Genomic DNA, 20,087 nt, shown 5'->3' with positions numbered 1-20,087 from the left:
ATCCTTCGCAGTTTAAGGAAATTCCCTGGACATGTATTTGCTTCTCCTTAAAACAAAGGCAAATATTTTATTATGTAGTTATCACAAAAACTCGTATTCATGGAAATACAAAGCAGCTTTACTACAAGACAGCTCAAGGGAGCGAGTTCCAAGTTCTTCCAGCGCAAGGAAAATGCAGGAGTTCAGTGTCCTCCTCACTGCTGCTCCTGCCCTGGCTGCTCCTGCCCGGCCTCCTCCCGACTGTCATCTCCCGCGCGTTTGGCTGTTCTGTATTTCTCCCAGGGATGAGGGGTCTCCTCTGCCGCCATTACTTTTAACCACCGGTAGTAGTAGCCACGGAAACCATCGATTTTCTCCAGGTAAGTGTTCTTTGACTTGTACTGCCAACAGAAATCCAACAAAACAATTGTTTATTAGACGAGCGCTCACTTCAGTAGCAGCATGCAATAGCCACGCGCTGCTGAGAAAGAAAGGGCTATCGAGTAACTGTCAGCCAGATCAGACAAAGCCAAGGGAAAAAGGCTTAGGCAGACGTCTGTGTTTCCCCTCCTTGGTGGCTTTCGTGATGCCTTCACGCTCTGACCGGTCGTGGCTACTTACCCTGTCAAATTTCGGAGGGTACTGTGCTGCGAACTCCAGCTGGCGTATGATGACTTCGTTGGGAGGCACCTGGTTATTCCTCATGTCTCGCAGGATCTCCGTCAGGTATCGGTAATCCAGCTGCCTCACGGCGGCAGCAATCAGGGTGCTGTAGATGTACTTGTTGGGAGTTACTCCAGACCTCTGGAAGCAACAAACACTACAGTGAAACTTGTTTACCTGCTGACTAGAGCCGAACTCCTGGAAGGAGAAGGCACGCGGGCACTTCTGAACACAAGGAGCAAGGCTCTTACGCCAGAACACGTGTAGCAGCTTCTGTGGTGCCAGCACACCCCGTCCCGTGAGCCCTCTCCTGTCCCAGCGCAGGTACAGCACAGACCACCTGAGCTACTACTCTAGAGTTGCGTGTTTTTGGAGTGAGAACACAACCACTCACGCAGAAACCCCAGCAGGTCTTTTTAGAAGCAGTAACGCTTCGCTTTGCCTCTTCCCGCAGCTCGAGCCCCAAGCAGCGGAGTTTATTACCTTCAAATCTGAGAGTAACTGCAGTCCGTCCTCCTCCTGGTGGCAAGCGATCGCCAAATTACAAAAGGTCTGGAGGTTGGGCGAGAGGCCCCTCTTCACTAGAGCTGGCAGCACGCTCTGCAAGAGACAAGTGTTGACATCAGTTTCCAAAAAGTCTCACTTTCCAGCAGCTTTCCAGACAGAGAGGTGACGGTGCTAGGACAGGATCCGTAACTACTCAGAAATTAACCTGAGCACTGGCTTGTAGGAAACGGTGCGAGAGCCCCGGTTTCTACAGCAGATGAACACGTCTCCCAGCGAAACACGGCTAACGCTGGAGGCCTGAGACAAGGGGGTGGTGACAGGACTGGTTCTGAGTTTTCCTCACCTTCGCTCCTTCCAAGTCTCCCCGTTTACTTTTCTTTCTTATCAAAGTGTTAAAGAAGGTCACGTCTACTTTCACTTTATGCTCATCCAGGAGTGCCAGCAAAGAGGACTCCGAGGGGCTTTGGGGTTCCACCAGCTCCGCTAGTAACGTGAAAGTTTTAATGTTGGGTTCTGCATTGTCCTCTTTCATTTTATTCAAGAAGCCCTCCACGTCCCCCATCAGAGCCAGTCTCTCGGACGGTGTGGCCACCGTCCCCAAGGAAACCACGGCTCTGCCGGGCGTCCTGGAATCCAGCAAGTTGGGCGGGTTGCAGAAACGCTGCTTCCGGCCTAGGCGCGCTTGTTCCCGCTCCACCTCGTTCCAGCCTCTCCTCGTCAGCGCTCCAGTCCTGCCGTCAGCTACGCTGGGGCTGTCCAGAGCCGCTGGTTCTGTTTCAGCCCGATTCGCATCTTTATTTTGTTGCTGGATCAGTTCTTCAGGCTGCAGCGAACTCTCCTGAAATAACTGCTTTTCCATGGCTTCCACGTCTAGCCGGACAGGAGCTGCGCTCTCTGATCCCTTCTTCTTCTTCTGACTTTTCACCTTTTCCTTCTGCCTCCCGGGTGCAAGCCTGAGCTGAGGTGAGCTCTCGCGGGCGGGTGTAAGCAGGAGCTCAGACGCCACGACCGGATCGCCTACTCCGCAGTCCCTCGCAGCACGCAGCAGCAAATTGTAAGTGTGGCTGTCGGCCTTTATTCCAAGTTTGGTCATTTGTTTCCACACCTGAAGAGGAGAAGATGAACACCAGATGTAGGTGATATGAAATAACAGGAGCACTTCTAGCACACTGCAAGCCCATCTGCTTTGCCCTCTGTTACAGGATCTGCTTTCAGAAAAGGAGTGAGTTTGCAGCACGACGAGGTGAGATCGGGGCAAGTCACTGGTGTACGTCTAGTTCACAGAACTCCTCGGAGGAGCTGAACTCCTCCTGCTTCACCAGCTCTGGGCAACCCGCTGCCTTCCATGTGCTCAAGTGATGAGTTACAATAAGAAGCACTTTTTCCTCCCCGCTTGGAACGTGAAGACAAACCTGTAAGGCGTATCGGAAGCCACTTTCACTGTCCTTTATGCAGCTCATGAGAAGGAAGCTGAAGGTCTCGGCTGTGAGGACGTGGCCCTTGTGCACGATTTCCTAAGAGAGCAGAGAGAACGTTAAACTTCCCAGTCACGCAAACAGTTTGTTCCAGCTGGCTGTGAAGCTCAAATACCGCTGCTGTCTTCTGGGGGACACAGCCACAAAGCGCTGGGTGAAATCCCAGTGCTGCGAGCAGAACAATAGCTCCAAGAGAAAAAGAGCTCCGAAACACCTGCGCAGATCCTGGCTTCTCCCTCACGGGAGCTACAGGGAATCGGAAGCAGGAACAGCAATCCTTTTAGCTACTCCCAGACTGGCCCTTCTGAGGAGAGCTGCTGGAAGAGCTCTGAAGGGAACTAGGTCTTCAAAACTGAGACAGACGCAGTGGCTGTGAACCCCACAGAAACTGTTTGTTAAGGCTTTAACGCGCCTGACCAGAGTTGTAAAGCCAACCTCTGCAGCCGCCTCCTTTTATGTACTTAAGCTTGACGTCTGGTATGTACCAAGACCATCTCATTGTATGAGAGCAAGGATCAATGAAATATAAACCTGTGATCTGTGATCACCTCTGCTGGAAATGAAATTAAAAAGTCTGTGCAATATGGCAACTTCCCGGAGCTTTAACCAGAGCAGACCACGCTTAACAGGAGAAAAAAAAATAACATCTTTACCTTCAGTACATCAAGGCACATCCTGAGATCAGAGCACAGGGCGCAGACCTTCAGCAGCGCGTGGTACGTGATCAGGTTCAGCTCTTCATTTTTGCTCTTCAGCCGCTCCCGCAACGTGAGAGCGCTCTGCAGGCCCGAGTCCTTCCACGGCGATTCGGCGCAGGCGTTGAACAGGGCTGTGTAAGTGGCCTGGGTAGGAGTTAATCCTCGTTTTTTCATCTGAGGGAAAAGAAGAAGAGTTAGAACCGGCTTTTTAAGAAAGGACTTCTAGAATTTTGTAGTTTAAGAGTTTCAGGCTAAAGAGATGCAAACGCTAACTCGGAGGCGTTTTGGAGACCAAGTAACCTGACCAACGCTTGGAGTTTCAGCTTAGAAAACCTGACGAAGGTTTGAGAGGGGAGAACGTAAACCTACATCATTGTAGAGCCTGAATGCCTTCTTCACGTAGCCAGCCCTGCCGCAGCCGCCGATCAGGACAGTGTAATTGCTTTCTTCGGGTTGCACGCGCTCTTCCTTCAGCATCTGCACCTCAAACAGCTCCAGAGCCTCCGCCAGCTACAGGGAAGAGGAAAATCCACGATGAGGCTGCATCAGAATTGATTACAAGGGATATTAATATACACAGCTGCGGGCAGGGTACGGTAGAAGTCCTACAGGGCACAGGATTCCTCAAATTCTTATTTTATTTGTTTCTGTAAAGACACTGAGCGCTAGGGCGACAGCGATGGGGCAGAGCTCTTTCATCAGCGTCGTTACAGATTAAAGAAGGGAACAGCTGGGCCCAAACCTTGTCGTCTCTGATGAGGGCCTTGCATTTTAGGAAGTACCAGTACGGGGTGTTCCGGGGGCCGCGTCGAGGTTTCCTGTCCGGTTCTTCCTCCCCTTCTTCAAGCTTTAAATTCTGAAAGCGCGACGTGGTTTTGTGATAATATTTCCTAGATGAAAATTTATTAGACAGCGTCCCGAACTCCACGCCTTCATCATCATCCTCCTCCTCCTCCTCCTCCTCCTCACCAGCAGCTTCAGCGCAGCCGCCAGCATCGCCCTCTCTCGGGTCGTTACCGGGCGACGAGCGGAACGGCCTGCGGCCCGCCAGCGGCCCCGGGCCCGCGCACCGGAGCGGGCGCGGCGCCTCCTCGGGGGCCGCCCACCGCCCCCGCGGCAGAGCGGAGGAGGCCCAGGCGCAGGCCCAGCGGCACGGCGGGGCGAGGAGCCGCACGCACCTCATGCTGTGCCCGGAGCCGCCGGGAGGGGCGGGCACCGGAGAGCGGGGTCCGGAACCGGGCCCGCTCGCCTCACCTCAACCACGGCGCCTGCGCGGGCGGAAAGGGCGGGATCAGCTCGAAGCTTCGCGCCGTGATTGGCGGGAGCGCGCGCGCGCTGCCCGCTGGGCGGCGAGGTCAGAGGGCATTCCCAGCATTCCGCTGGGCGGGCGGCGCGGGGCGGCCGGGTGCTGCCTCCGCCGCCTCCCCTCTCGTCGGGCGCTGCCGGCGCGGAGCGGAGCGGGCCGGGCCGGGCCAGCCCGGGCCCGGCCGCCCGCTGCCCCGCCCCCCCCAACCGCCACCATACCGCCCCTTCCTTCCCGCTGCCGCCGCCCCCCGGCTGCCACCATGCAGGAGCTCATCGCCAGCGTGGACCACATCAAGTTCGACCTGGAGCTGGCCGTGGAGCAGCAGCTGGGGGCGCAGCCGCTGCCCTTTCCCGGCATGGACAGTGCGTGCGGGCACCGGGCGGTTGCGCGGCCCCCTTGTCCCCGGGGTGGTCGGGGCCGGCTCTTGTCCCCGGTCCCTGCGGCCGTTCGCGGGGATGGGACCGGCCGGGGGGTGGCTGGGGGTGGAGGGGGGGTGGGGAGGTTTCCGTGGGTCTGAGGGCCTTGCTCAGCCCTTATCCTTAAACCCACACAACTTCAGCTTTCCCTGTGAGGTTTGCCTCTTAATCCAGAAGTTTTTCTTTCCTGCTTACTGAAAGCTGTAGTCAGTACCCAGCCAGGCTGGAACATGAAAGCAGAGGCATTGGCATGAATAAACATCGCTCTCCTGCACAGGGCTTTGTTATTTTTCTTCATTCTCTTTTGATAGATGAAGATTTGATGGTAGGGGGACTTCATGTTTAGGTATATCCATGGCCTGGTCTCTGAACCTTTTCCTCCGGTCTGATAGTCTGACACGGGTCGTCTCAGGAGACTTGTAGCTTGCTGAAATTTTCTGGCTGGGGCTGCTAAACTCATGTTTTAACTCCGTTGAATGTTGTGATACCTGTTGGTCAGGGTCAGCATGGGATAACATGCTAGTGGTTGTTTCAGGCTGTTCTGGTAAAAAAAAATGCAAGACACTTGTCGTCAGGGCTGTAAATACAGGGTTCACTGACATGATTGACTTAACAGCAGAGGAAAACCCTGTCAGCCAAACCTAAATATCTGAAAAGCAAACCAGCTCACCAGACCTCTGCGAATTCCCTTTGGTGTGCCCCAGGAACAGTACAGGTGTTTGTGAGGGCCAGACTTGAACGAGGAAACGTGGGAAAGAAAATTTCCCCAAACCGAAACACTGCTTTTCTTTTGATGCTGAGGACCAGGTTGTCTTTCTGGGGAAGGAAATATTTTACAAGTTGCCATGAAACTTTGCTCAAATTAATTATGTTTCTTCGTTCTCTCTGCAGAATCAGGGGCAGCTGTCTGTGAATTTTTTTTAAAAGCGGCTTGTGGCAAAGGCAAGTAAGATTTCCAGTACAATTATGCTCATGGGAGCGGAGAGGGGAAACGAGATTTTCTACCGCTGTCTACAGTACCCATCTTTTTTTCTGTGAAGACCGGGGGATAACCTAGATAGAGGATAAAACCAAAAGATGTTGGAATAACTGCAGCAGTGGTGAAATAATGATGTTTTTTAAGAAGTTGGGAGGTGAATCAGCAAAGCTACTGGTAAAGGAAGGCTTGAACTTATCACAAGCAGATCTTGCTGTGGATGTGCCTGTATTGTCGCTGTGGTTCGTGCTTGTCGGGATTAAGAGCCGCAGGCTGCGTTGCTTGGCTCGTTAGAGAGTAACATCAGACTCATCCCAAGTGGCCGTTGCCAGTAAAGGCTAAATTCGTAAGAAAAAGTGATGTCTTCTGCAAGAGAGGAATAAAGTGTTGCTGTTGCCGTGTGCCTCCTTGCGTGGCAGATTTTAATTGTTCTTTTTCCCCTTCTCCTTGCCTCGTCCTTCTGCAGGAGGCATGTGCCCGTTTCGACACATCAGTGGGGAAAAGACCGTTGTTTGTAAACACTGGCTACGAGGACTGTGCAAAAAGGGAGACCAGTGCGAGTTTCTGCACGAGTACGACATGACCAAGATGCCTGAGTGTTACTTCTACTCCAAATTTGGTAAGGGCATTGTAGCTCCTACTTAGCGTGCCTTGCTGGCGTTGGAGTCCGGAGAAGAGGATCCTGGTGCATCCCTCTCATCCGTCTTCAGAGCGTTACCGTTCTTCTGTGTCTGGTGGTGGTGTTAGATTGTAATTTTTCAGATCTGCTTATTACCTCTCTAAATCTGTGACATATTGTAGATGTCTTCTCCAGAGAGAGCTTGTCCCTCAGAGGAATAGGGGGGAAGTTCAGGTTTTTACTGGGTTTTATGCCTTACGTTCCATTTTGGGTATGAGACGAGTAGGCTGAGCAGTTGGTCTTTGCATGACTCTTATTTTGGGGAGCTGATGAGCAGCAGAGGGCACGGGGGTGCAAAACTTTTATGCACTTGCTTTCCAGCTCTGGAGATCTGGACATAATGAGGCAACTTGCTGTCAGAAACCTACAGTCTTGTAGGTTTCCTTGGACTGAGGTTAGTGCGCAATTTGTAGTTTCTCCACACTTCTGGTGCACTAAATGTTTGGTTTTTGTTCTCATGACTGCTCTTTCAAATTTAGTTTCCCCGTTGTTTTTAAAAACACACATAAATGATCCAGTCTGGTAGAACTTTACTCGCCGGGGCCGAGTCCTTGGTGGTGTTCGTCTAGGTTAAGGCAGGCAGTAAGACTGTTGTGCCTGAGCTTATAAATGTTGGTCACAGCTTTGTGGGAGCTACACGATCCAGGTAACGTTTTGAGTTGTTTATCTGGAACCTGCACAATTGACTAAGAAGTGCGTTTGCCTTTGGTACAGGGGAATGCAGTAACAAAGAATGCCCGTTCTTGCACATTGACCCGGAGTCTAAGATCAAAGACTGTCCCTGGTATGACAGAGGCTTCTGCAAACATGGTACGTATGTCGCGCAGTTGCAGGTTCTGTGGCTATAAATCACGGGTAGGGTGTTGCTCTTCTTCTTTGCGTGATCTGCTTGTGTACTTGCTACTGTTGGGTGCTGGGGTACGTATATACGAAACGTCAGCTCCTGAGCTTTGTGTTGCAGGTCCCCTCTGCAGACACCGGCACACTCGAAGAGTCATTTGTGTGAATTACCTAGTGGGGTTCTGTCCAGAGGGGCCTACCTGTAAATTCATGCAGTGAGTATGCTTCCAGCCTTGTCCTGTCATCTCGTGTTTCCATTGTAACCCAGCCTCCGTCAAATGAGGGTGCTCCAGTGCTTCCCAATGGCTTTGGGGATTTGGCCAATGTTTCGTTTGCTGTACCGATCTGAGGATACGAGGCAGGGCTTCTTCAGGGAGTTACCGATAAGACTTCTGAGTGGTGATCAGATGCCATCGGTGCAGTGGGATCACATGGGTTTACATTCCAGAAGACCTCCTAGGTAGAGGGATATGCTGTGTACTGGATCGTCGTTTTTGTATACGTAATTGCTGAGCATCAGAATGCAAAGAGGAGTGGGGACAGGGAGGTCTGTTTCCCGTGAGTCAAATTTAATTGGCTGAATGTTTGTTTTGTTGTTTGGAGTTAACTTGGCTGAGCTGATGGTAAAATGTTGGCATACAATTTGAGAATCGATTTTCTTGTTTCCGTCTAAACCAGCCCTCGGTTTGAACTGCCAATGGGAACCACAGAGCAACCACCACTGCCTCAACCGACACAAACACAGCAAAAGGTACACAATTCCCCTGCCTCCCCTACACAGCCACCCTCAAAGCATTTAAAAAGAGGGTGTGTGTTGTCTAGCGGTCAGAACTGGACACCTGGGCTCTTGGATCTGGCTTGCTGGAAAGCCTTGGAGAAATACTCACTGAACGAGGGAAAACCTTTCCTATTTTACAACAGGGTGTGATATTCTTTCGTAGTTAAGAACTTGGAGGCAAATCCTAATAAGCCACAAAGCACTCTCCCTTCTCTTGCCCAGCCCTCCAACATCCACCATCCGATCACAAGGGACCGCTGCCGCCTTCATCCCGGGACTGCGGTGTTTTGCTGTGTTCTGTTTCTCCCCTCGCCTTGGTTAAACTTCTCGGTCATCAGTGCTGTCCTCCAGCTCAGAGGCCAGCAGCGGCGGTTCTGTTGCTTGAGGCGCTGCCTGGGAGGGTGCTATGTGAGAAATAAGCAGTGAGCAACCCCGCGTGCCGTTACAATGCTCAGAGTCCTGCAGTTGCTCCAGCTTTACAAGGAGATGTGGTCACAGAACACGCCCACGTTACGTAGAAGCACGTCATATGTGGCTGTGCGGCAATCTGCCAGTTTTTGTAATCTGCGTGACATCTCTCAGTTGTGGCAATGATATTTTAGCAGCCTAAACCTACTCTCTGAATCTGCTTCCCAGAGAAAAGCAGGATCGCTGGGCTTGGTAAACCTTAGTGCTTGATTTCTTCTCTCTGGTGCTCCATCTGGCAGAGCACCCACGCACAGATTGGGAGGAAAATTGATCATTTGATATATGGGGTGCTCTTTTCCATTCTTAACAAAATAACAACCGTGAAGATTTTTGTCCTTGATGCACTTAACGAGTCACAACTCTTCTCCTAACCCACAGAGGACACCCCAAGTCATTGGAGTCATGCAGTCTCAAAATAACAACACTGGGAACAGAGGACCCCGGCCGTTGGAGCAGGTCACCTGCTACAAGGTAATTCGGAGGGGAGGGACGAGGAGGGAAAGCAGAGGGTACTGGATGAAAGAAATACGGCGTGCACGTCACCTGGGCTACATTGTGCTGCTTTGCTGCTCGTTGCGTGTCACGGGCAAAGGAACGGACTGTGCTGAGGAGAGGTGTTGGTCGTGCAAAAGGGTTTTTCACGGTGTGAACAGGTTCACAAAATGCGGGCTCTGCTCAACAGACATCGCGTTTTGTGCGCGGATACAGCTGGGGGAATTGGTGTTGGAGTTCTGAGGCCTGTGGTCGCTGGTTTGCCAGCTGACAGACTTGCTGTGACAGTTAAGGCTGCTGTAGGACAGACTTTGCTCATCTGCTAACAAACAGGAAACCCTACCCCAGCACAGTTAAAGAAGACTGCCAAACTGTACGTCTCAAAGAAAGAATTAATATTAGTTTTGTCTCCTGAATTATTTTGCTTACACTTGGTGACTGTAGAAAGATTTTCTTCTCCTCTGTTAGCACGTAAGGCCCTTGTGAGTAACAGAAGTTGAATATGCAGAGACTGTTCAGTGTTTCGGCTGTAAATGCACCCTGTTGCTGTCAAACCAAGGAATGAGCTGTTCACCTTGGTTGCTCGTAGAGGAGCACCGGTAAAACTTTTGACACAACTGAGTTTCCGTCTCTCTCTATTTTTCCGCAAAAGCCCCACCCCTAGCCACTAGAAAAGGGCAAAGAATCTTCCTGTCCCATCAGCTTTGACAGTTACATCGCTGTACATCCCGATTTGTGTGCCTTAGGTGCTTGTTTGGGTAAAAATTACTATGATTGGATGGGTATGAAGTAGCTGAATCCATTTTGCTGAAAACCTTGAATGGCTGGTTATTATTTTAGCTGCAAGTAAATTGCATATCTGGAGAGTGCTGTAGCATCGGATGCTGACATTTCTCTCTGGGCTTGAATAGCTTCAGGGTACAAAGTCATGAATCTCTTGTTGAGATGCACTTTCCTTTGTCTAATTCGGGGCAGGCGATCAGGAGAGTCCCTGTGTGTCGCTGGTGTAGCGCACATCAGATGGAGCAGTCTCGGAAGCCTCAGACATTGAAATTCCCCTTGTGTGTTACAGCCCCTTGCTGTTTGGAGCGGTGCGCTGAGAGCTCTCTCCTTTGTAGTCGTTATAACAACGTGGCATCAGGCTGCTCCCAGCACAGAAGCAGCTTTTGCTCCAAGGAGTGGAAATAGCCCGTAAATCGCAGCCCTTGTGACACCGTGTTTCGCTTCACCTGCTAAATGCTGCATCTTCCATACGCAGAAAAGCTTCCAGACCGGAACCGGTGCCAGCTGCCGTGATAAAGGCAGGTAGAGGGGAAAAAAGCTGTAACTGTGTAATAATTCCTCTCTCTCTTTCTCTTTTAGTGTGGTGAAAAAGGTCATTATGCCAACAGATGCACCAAAGGACATCTGGCCTTTCTCAGTGGACAGTGACAGAGCAGAACGAAGAGTGCAGGGGAGCGATTAACGCTGAGAAAAGGTTTCTGCCTAGCACTATGTCTCGAACTATTAATCAGGTTGTTTTTTAATGCCATTACTGAAAGAACTGGTCAGAGGCTGGCTGCTGCTAAGCAACATTTTTGTAATTGTCCACAACATTTTTTTTATGTTTTAACCTTTTTAAAATCGATTTTGGCCTCCGCCTCGTTTCATTGAGCCCTGCTGAAAGGTAGATCTAAAAGCCAATAGATATGCAAACCCCTCACCTGTGCAGCACTCTACGTAAACACATCTTAGCCAGTGTTTCTTTAAAGTGTTTTCCTTCTGCCACTTCTCTGTGGAGAGAACCTGCAGCGTTTCAGCCCTCCCTGTGGAAGCAGGAAGTCTGACTGGGAAAACTTAATACTTGAAATGCCTTCCCTTCAGTGAGGAAGCAGGGATTCTGCTGTCCTGTAGCTCTTAAAAAGCAAAGTTGCGTTCCCAGGTCCAGCCTGTTGTAGTTGGTAAGCTTGTCCTGGTGGCTGACTTAACGCATCACGCGCGCCAGGCTGTAAAACTCTCGTCCACTTGCTTTGTTTCTGTGCTTCCTGCTATACTGAAGGTTAGAAATCGATCTTCTGGGTGAGAACCGATCAAGGGGAGAATATATTGGCCTCTCTGTGGTCAGCCGAATAATGAGGAACAGTGGTTGTAGGAAAGCTGCGTCTGTGCTCATTTTCAATTTGCAGAATCAAGGAGGGAAGTGAACACGGTTTGAGGTGTAGGAATAGAAAAGCCTTGTCTCGGCCTCCGTCATCCAGCTCGCACTGAGCAGGTCTTTCCGTAGCCTAGAGAAGACCAAGAAGTGGAGATGTGTATTCTTATGGAACACTGCTTTTAAAAGTGGTAGAGCGTTCTTCTGAGAGCCATTTTTGCGAGCCAAAACCCATTCATATTGTGAAAAGACTGTTTCAAAAGGGCCAATGATAAAATGTGAATTAAAAAAAAAAAAAATTGCACCTACAACATGAGCCTTATTGATTCCAACCCATCTCTCATTTGTTGACTGCCTTTTTATTTTATTGAAGCGTACCGATGGAAAAAGCTGGCTGTGAATTTATTTTTAAGAACAGGTAATATGGCTAGATTCAGAGAAGTGACTGGGGTCACGTGGGTGACGGTGGGATGCAGCTGCTTAGCGGGGCGCGTGAGGAGGGTCGGCAGCTGGGGCCAGACCCACAGACGCTCCTTGAAGCTGTGTTTAGCGTCTCCTGTTAAACTTCTCCCCGCTGCATTGTAGTCAAGAAGCAAAGTTTTCCTTCAGTTTAACTTAATGGACCTTTGTTATATTAAAGGTCTTTTAAGCTCCTTCCAGGAATAACCTTCCAGCTTCTTTTAGTAACGAAAGGAGGCGGAGTTTTGATAGAAATGGGTTATCAGAGGTAAGAAGCTTTAGCATCCCAGTGACCTCCTTGAAGCTAAATCCATCTTACCTGAAGCAGTGCTCTGCAGTGATCGAAAACTGCCCCAACACCTCCAGTCCCCAGGTGTGACAGCTTGACTGAGGATCAGAAACGCGTGGCCGCCCCAAGCCACTTAAACCTTAGCTATTCTTTCCAATTAAAAGTCTGTCCTTTCAGCTGCCTGTCCAACCTGTATGTAATGGCCATTAAGAAGCAATCCAATCCTTTTTACTTTTATCAAATAGTTAAATAGGAATCAATTTTAAGTTTCCCCAGCTGATAACGCAACCTAAGTAGCAGATGCTTTCCCTGGCATCTCTGAACTTACCCTTGAGGGGTAAAACTCTAAGACAAACTCACCCCCACAGTCCAGATAACAAGTCAGTTATGAGAGTGTCTGCTCGGTAAGTGTATGCACTTTTTATTGGTCATAACAGTACAGATTTCACTGTGAATACTTCCGACGTCCTCTGTCAGGATAACTGTCCTAGTAGCCAAGCCTGATCGAGAGCTGCACCTCTGCTTCCTGAAGTTCATGCTTCAGTGGTACTTCCTGTGGCGTTCGTGCTCTGTATCAAAGTAAAGCAAGTTCATTTTACTGAAGTCACAAGGAAAAAACACATCTGAAATTACAGGAAAGAAAGCACTCTTAAAAGAAAAACCAAACAACTCTGAGTATGTAGTTTAAGTACTGTCAGGTCAGACAGGCAACAAGATCTAAGCTTTCTTCACCACCAGTACATACTGGCCATCTGATAACTTACTAAACGCACAGAAGTTCCCTATGGCTGAAAGAAGTTTGCTTGCCCAGAGTCTTGGATTCAAGCAGGAATGGTTAGCACAATGTTTCAGTTTATTTCTAAAAGCAGCAGCAGACTAATAGTTTTTATTGCCCCAAGCAATCTTCCAAGCTGCACTATACGCACGCAGCCGTGCTGCTCTTACTTACTCAGGTGACTGTAGCTCCAGATGTAGCTGACAAGAACGTAACCGGCAAGCACCATGGAGATGCCACCGAGGCCCCCTTTCTTGACATTGATATATTTATTGTAGTATCTGTCGTAACCTGTGCAGGAGAAAAGTTTTCATAGCAGACAGATGAGTTGCGTGTTTTCTGTGTCAGGAGGAAGCAGCCCCAGTTTCAGAGAACCTCGGGAAATTGTTTCTAATGAAACGTCTGAGGGTCTCAGAAGCAAGTCTGAGAGAAGGCAACCGGTGTGTTAGTTAAGCAAGGTGAAATCAAGTTAATAGTGCTAAGCCTTAAAAAAAAAAAAAAAAGGAATAAAAAAGCCATTTATCATTTTTCTCTAGACATTATTGTGACTTTCATGAGCTCAGGCTGCTTTGGAATTAGCTAATTCTTTCACACTAGTGTATATACATTATGCAGACACTTGCATTTGATCTTTTGTGTTTGAATTACCCAAATGCCGTATCTGTATCTAAAGCAAAGGGTGTTGGTCAAAGCCTTTGCCAAGTGATCTATAAAAGCCCTGTGTCCTTTCTTATAATTTTTAGTGATCAATTGCTTTGGTTTTTTTATTTACTTGTGATGTTGTGAAACCTCAAGATTTTCAGCAAATAGGTTTAGGAGTAAGGTCACTGTATTTCCTCTTTATACAAGAAGGAATACTGAAAACTATTTTCTGGTAGATAAAGCCTATAGAATCACAGAGTGGTTTGCGTTGGAAGGGACCTTAAAGACCATCCAGTTCCAACCCCCTGCCCTCTGCAGGGACACCTTCCACTGGACCAGGCTGCTCACAGCCCCGTCCAGCCTGGCCTTGAACGCTTCCAGGGATGGGGCATCCACAGCTTCTCTAGGCAACCTGTGCCAGAGCCCCACCACCCCCACAGTGAAGAATTTCTTCCACTACAGGGTGCAAAACCTGCCCTGAAGCAGCCCCTCTGCTGCCAGCTGCCACAGCCGACATCCACCCCAGCAGCCAGACGTGTTTATGCACTGATCTGCCCAGCTCCTTCAGGAAAAGGGATTCAGGGCCGCCGGCTCTTCGCCGGCCCGGGGGGGCGCGGAGCTGTGCCCGCAGGGCTCCCCCTCAGCCCCCTCTCACCTCTTCGAAAGGCCCCCACGATGCCGCCGGGGGTGAAGTCCCTCATGGCCAGCCAGGTGGGCAGCTGGCCCAGCTTCACGTCCAGCAGCTTCGTGTCCTTGAGGGGAACTGCGGCACAGAGAGAGAGACACAGCCCGGTCAGGAGGGAAAGGGAGGAGGGAGCCGCGGTCACCTTGGCGGCCCGCAGCACTCACCCGGCGGCTGCGCCATCTTGCCGCTGCTGCTCTGCGCCGCCGCGGGAAGGGGCGGGGCGCTGAGGCTCACGGGAGGGAACCCGGATGTCGGGTGGGTGGGGAAGGGCCGGCGCCATGTTGGGAGCGTCGTGCGGCCGCGCCTCAGGGCGGGCCTGTCGCCGTGTCCCCGTGTCCCCGTCCGCTCACCGCGGGCGGTTCCCCCACGGGGGATGCACACGCTGCGTCGGTTGCCACAGGCACCGTGTTGAGGTCCGTGCGTGCGGGGCGGTGCCAGCATGGCGGCCTGTCACGGGGCTGGGGGCACCCTGCGGGGTTTTCCCTCCCTGTCCCGCTCCAGCAGGTCTCAGCAGCCGGGACCCTTGTCAGGAGATGCTGGCCCAGTGACGCTGGATGACTTGTGCAGGGTGGCCTCCGATGCGTCCTTGCACTGTCCCCGCTGGACGTTGCGGAGTGTTGGGTGCCAGCGCTCGCCAGGGCTGCAGAGGTGAAGACTCTTGCAGATTGTGAAAATAGAGAGAAAAATTCACAAATCTTCACCAGCATTGTCATGAGACGTCAGCAGCAGCCTTTTGGGGGCTGTTGATGTCCCACAAATGAACTTTTCCCCTTGTGTTCTGAAGCTGTTGCAGCCCTTAACACTGTAAATGTGCATTCCCAGATTGTATATACTGCAACATATATTTAAATTGGTTAACGATGTATTGTAAGGTAAGAAGTGAGGGCTTCTCAGACCTCTTCCAGGAGTCACCTGCCCTCTCCTGCAGTTTTCTTAAGGGGCATCAAGAGGAGGAATGTTAAACTATTTTTCACAGGGATTAGGTGACAGATGAATAACGTATCACGTCCCGTTTCAGTGCCCACTCAGGACTTTTTTTTCCTGTGGAAATACACTGTGTCTTGCTACAGCTCCTCTGCAAGGATGCCAAAGGCACAAGGAAAGGCTGGGCCTTGGTGCATGGTGGAAGTAAACCTGCAAAACCAGAGCGGCGGAAGAGGTAATATGCAGAAAAAGACAACCTTTGCCTTCCTGCAATAGGAAAGATTTATTTCATGTTCCCAAGTGTCTTTCTGGGGGATTGAGGCAGATAGACCCCCCTAGAAGGACCACCCTGGGCAGACACAACACCTGCAGAGCTGGCTGTGGTGGGACGAGCGTGGGCTTTGGGGAAGGGGACCCCAGCAGGTGTCACTCGCATGTAGCGGAACGCAGCTGCTGGCAGGATGCTCTCCCTTAGCCTGACCTCTAGAGGCTTTGGATCGTATAATTCAGGTTCATGAAATAGAGTCGGGTTTTGTTGTTTATTGTGCTGAATCTGGAAAGGAAAGTGATGCAGCAGTAAACAGGGAGCAGCCGTCCCCCGCTGTTTCTGACAGGTCAGCCAGGACCCCACGTTTCCTAGCTATTAAATCTCTGTCCCACAGAGGACTGTTAGAACGGATCAGAGATGATGAAGACTGAATTGAGGAGGCTGAAGGGGGCCCACAGGGCTTCTACGTAAACACTGAGCTACTAATCTCTGCAGCTTTTACTTCTTTTAGGTTGTAGAGTCTAATTCCACGTGCCTTCCTGCTGCCACTGCAGGATTCTTGCACTGTTATCTGTGGGGTTTGTGTTACCTGGTATTAAACGAGTGGAGGCATGGGACCTCTGTTGGCTCAAGGGTTATGGAACTCTGTGACGCGTCTTGCTCAGAGGCCAGTCTACATGTCTGGCTTCAGCCTCTATTTTACTGAACTTAATTTATTTACATTGAATAGTGCTCTCCTATAACATAAAAATAAAAGCAGAAGGAATAGATTACTGCCTGTATTTTTCTTTTACTTATTAACAGAAAGCAGGAGTAGGAAAGTATACTGTGCCTGATCCCTTTGGAAGAAAGGGTTCCAAATTTAGTCCCTGTTAAATGGGTTTAAAATCCCCTTATTAAATTATCCTTTATTTTATTATTGGACTTTACCGGTAACTGTCATTTTATTGCTGAAGTGTCCCTTGATAAACTGCTATATGGCCTTTTTACAGTACTTGCATAAAAGCATGCTTCAGACTTGCTTCCCTCATTCTTGCGAGGCAACCTATTGTTTTACATAGGATTGCTCATGCAGGGCAGATTAATTCACCTCGACGAAAAAAGCCAATGGCGGGTGCCTCATTTCAAGGAGTTCCCTGCAGAGCAGAAGAGCACGTAGAGTTGGTCAAACTGCTGACAGCAAGGTCTGGGGAAATTGAGTTCGTTAGGGTAGGAATGGAAGTCCCAAACGAGGATACATCTCCAGTGCAATTAGGGACAGCGGTCACGTAAACCTTCGCCCGAAGTGCCCGCTCTGGCAGAGTGAGAGGAATAGTGCTGTTGGCTCTGTGCCGTCTGATTCCTGAACCGAGGAGGACGAGTTAAAGGTGCAGATGTGTGGGAGGGTTTTGCAGCACACGTTTCCTCCCTCTGACCCGTGCTGCTGGCCAAAATTCAGGGTCTTGTTGGTTGATCCAGATGGGAAGAGGAGTGATGAGGAAAAGTATTTCTCATGTATTTCTGTTTGCTTACAAGAATGTTCACAGCCCTCCTTTCCTGAACACAGAAGAAACCATGCAGTTGAGAGCCAGTTTCCTTGCTTACAGCTCCAGACCTGCTCCAGGCAGCAATGTGACCCCAAATCCCTGTTTCTTGTATTCAGTCCAGGTTTTCTATCAGTGATTGTTCAGGCTGTTTGAAGTTTCCGTTCCCTGCCTGTTTCAATATGCTCTCTTTCTGTCTCCTCCACCTGAACTGCATTGTCCATCCACATGTAACTTTCTTTCCTTTTAATATCCTACCCAAAACTGTCCCCCTAGAGCCTTCAGGTACTTCAGCAATTTGCATTGTGAGTGGAAATAGACTTAATGTCTCCTTCAGCTACCCTAGATAAAGGAATGCAGTTAAATCTACCAGTTTCGAGAAGATTTAACCCAACCTCTAAAAATAAAAGCTTAATGGAGTGGTGCCCTGAGGTTTTCATCTGACTGAAGACCCCTCTAGAAAATGCTGTGACGTTTACAAGTAATGGCATGGAAATAATAGGGAGTACATCATTCAAAAAACTCAGAGTGTTTTGCCAAATACGTCAATAGATACGAAAGAGGTTTCCTTTTTCCGGTAGCAAGCGTAACACATAATATTGCAGCTTTCAGACCAAAGATTTCTTTGTGGCCTGAAAAGTTAAGTAACGCTCTTCATTAAAATAGCTGAAAAGGACAAGTAAAAAACATAACACAACCTCCCTCCGACTGCAGGATCTTAGAGGCTGGGATCATCTTTTTGTTCTGCGCCAGGGTCTCACCTGGGCCTGGTGGGCAGTGATACCTCAGCAATCTGCAGACACGGCGTCCACAGGTGTGTAAAGCAGCACGGAGTGGCCTTCAGGAAGGTCAAGAGAGGAGGATTTACCTACCTGATCCCGCGCCCACTGGAACTGATGACAAAGCACCCGGTGCTTTTAATAAAGGATCAAACCTACACGAGTGGACAGATACTGTTCTGAAACGCGCGGTTTGGCATAGGATGCTTCTTGGCCCCTAAACCCTTTTTTCAAGCTGATGTCTTCTCGCTATTGCAGGTTAAGCAGCTGCAGCCATCAAGGAGAAAGAGAAATCATGGGCTACCAGCACTTCCCGAAGCTCAGTGGAGAGATGCACGTTTTATCAGCTGGTGATTTGGAGAAAAGTTATGGTCCCAGGTAGCTTCACCCAGCCTGTTATTTTTCAATTGTATGAAGAGTTTGGTGTGGTAAGAGTGGAGCAGCTGCTCAGCAATAGGTCTCAACCTCATCCATCTAAAATTGTGCTTGCAGTGGAAACCCCAGTTGAACAGAGTGAGAAAGGGGTGTGGAGTGTGGAATCTCTTCCATGGCCAGGCTTCCTCAGGAAAATGGTGAATTGCCTTGCACAGATAATAATACCTAGGGATTGACCCCGCCAAAGCAGTTGGGAGAATTAACCTATGATTGTAAGCGGATTGCTTGCTCTGAGTTATTACAGAGCCATTTCCCTTAGTCAACCTCAAAACACTTTACAAAGTAGATCGTGTAGCAATGATTAATAGTTTAGCATGTACATAGTTCTTTTCTCCTTCGCAGCGCTTGAGTATCGATGCATCTTCATGCTCCTCTGATAAGATGTGTAAGTTAACGTTATGATTATCTTTTCCAGTGGAGAAATTTGAGCCCTGTGTTTAGGACTGTGTAAGGGAATTCCTCCTCCTTTGGTCCCGTCTTGCTGGCCTTTGCTTGTATCTAGTGTCAGTTGCAAAAGCACCTTATTCTGTAGGTCTTTGATCAGCCTGCTGGTTAGCTAAATATATACCTGCGGGGAGATAATTACATGCTATCAGCTGTAAAGTGTAGTAAAATAATTTACGTTAATGAAAATACTTGCAAAACTAAAGCAGGAATTTTCACTAAGATAAATCTGCTACAGTGACAGCTGTATCTGAGACAGCCTGCTCCCCATAGACAGACATGAAAATAAATCCAGGGATCAGTAAAAACTAGTTTCTTCATTCTAAAAAGAGGAAAGACATCTGCCCGCGGGATCGATCCAGAAGGGCAGGGCTGAACACATCTTCCCTCTGTGCCAGCACATCTGCATTCCTGGGCATGGGGGAAGATGGGAATCCCATCTTATCAACGTGTCTGTTTGGCAAAGAGTGGCCCAGCGGGAGGGCTGCACAAATGGGCCCCATGTTATCGGGGGAGGATTTGGAGAGTGATTAAATAGTGTGACAGAGGCTTAAAAAATCACCTTGTTACCATAATTGAATCCACTGTCTGTTCCTCCAGCACAGTCCTTGTACTTTTCCTCTCTTCCCGCATTTATGTCTGATCAAAATACTCAACACTTGTGTAGCCATGAGTGGAAATTGTCTATCTGACCTTCTCAGCTGAAGCAGTCGATGGCTGTTCTCCCTCTGCTACCTTGTATCTTGGAAGAAGCTCAGTTGCTGATGTGGGTCTAATTCAGACCGAGAGCACTGGTGGGTTTGAGATGTTGTCGCTTCCGCAGCCCTGTGGCACCCACTGATGTTGCTTCCTGCAGATCTCAGACCACAGCCTGCCTCCACTTCAACCCAGTGTGTCTCCCCACTGAGCACATCTCGAAGGGTTTCTCTTTCTTCCTGATGGCTGCAGTAGCTTAAACTGCGACAATGAGAAGACAACAGACTGAAGTAAGTCCTTAAGAGTCAAGAAGCACTACTGCTTCATTTAGAACTCTTTTTTTTTTTTTACTGGTGGGTGAACTAAGCATCTTCTTAGAAGACACACAGGAATCAGGAGGTTTGTAGGGTTGCAATGGGAGATCCACAGCTCAGCCCCAACAGCAAATTGCCTCTCGCTACATACATAGCCCAGGCCTTCCAGTTTGGTACTGGCACATCCAGAGATTTAGACCATGCCTATTTTTCCAATCAATAGATGCAGTCACTGGTAGAGGATTCACATCTGTGTTGATTAGTTGGTGGGTGAGTTGGTGAGATACCTGCTGCTCCATCTGTTCTCCCTTTTCTCGGAGCTTCTCTGCAGTGCAGCATGGATGCACACATGTGTCTTTGCATCATTCTCTCCCTGTCATGCTTCACACATAAATGAGTGATACCTTTTGCCCCCTCCCCGACTTGCACCAGATCAAATTCTGGCT

The 20,087-nt window shown here is 49.5% G+C and overlaps 3 protein-coding genes across 4 annotated transcripts; 1 reads left to right on the top strand and 2 right to left on the bottom strand.

The window, feature by feature from the left end:
• Positions 1-36: 36 nt before the first annotated feature.
• Positions 37-4,559, bottom strand: PTCD1 (pentatricopeptide repeat domain 1). The gene is made up of 8 exons (XM_010116557.2): positions 4,065-4,559; positions 3,692-3,832; positions 3,278-3,496; positions 2,562-2,663; positions 1,493-2,254; positions 1,126-1,242; positions 601-783; positions 37-380 (listed from the first exon to the last, which is right to left on the bottom strand). The coding sequence occupies exons 1-8, from the start codon at positions 4,503-4,505 to the stop codon at positions 195-197; spliced, it is 2,151 nt and encodes a 716-aa protein (XP_010114859.2). The 5' UTR covers positions 4,506-4,559; the 3' UTR covers positions 37-194.
• A 138-nt stretch (positions 4,560-4,697) lies between these two features.
• On the top strand, positions 4,698-11,744 carry CPSF4 (cleavage and polyadenylation specific factor 4). 2 transcript variants are annotated; one of them, XM_086760161.1, is made up of 8 exons: positions 4,698-4,990; positions 5,936-5,986; positions 6,487-6,639; positions 7,414-7,509; positions 7,661-7,754; positions 8,218-8,290; positions 9,164-9,256; positions 10,640-11,744. In XM_086760161.1, the coding sequence occupies exons 1-8, from the start codon at positions 4,888-4,890 to the stop codon at positions 10,706-10,708; spliced, it is 732 nt and encodes a 243-aa protein (XP_086616287.1). In that variant the 5' UTR covers positions 4,698-4,887; the 3' UTR covers positions 10,709-11,744. The 2 variants fall into 2 exon arrangements, with proteins under 2 accessions (XP_086616287.1, XP_086616289.1); XM_086760163.1 differs by lacking the exon at positions 8,218-8,290.
• Positions 11,745-12,554: 810 nt separating this feature from the next.
• Positions 12,555-14,487, bottom strand: ATP5MF (ATP synthase membrane subunit f). Its single transcript, XM_086760166.1, has 4 exons — positions 14,423-14,487; positions 14,229-14,336; positions 13,106-13,222; positions 12,555-12,725 (listed from the first exon to the last, which is right to left on the bottom strand). Exons 1-4 carry the CDS (start codon positions 14,436-14,438, stop codon positions 12,697-12,699), a joined length of 270 nt encoding a protein of 89 aa, XP_086616292.1. The 5' UTR covers positions 14,439-14,487; the 3' UTR covers positions 12,555-12,696.
• Positions 14,488-20,087: the final 5,600 nt, after the last annotated feature.

The sequence above is a fragment of the Chlamydotis macqueenii genome, chromosome 15 (assembly GCF_036417535.1).
Source record: "Chlamydotis macqueenii isolate bChlMac1 chromosome 15, bChlMac1.mat, whole genome shotgun sequence".
Lineage (NCBI taxonomy): Eukaryota > Metazoa > Chordata > Aves > Otidiformes > Otididae > Chlamydotis > Chlamydotis macqueenii.
Note: the sequence above shows the minus strand (reverse complement) of the source record. Positions and strands in the feature narration are given on the sequence as shown.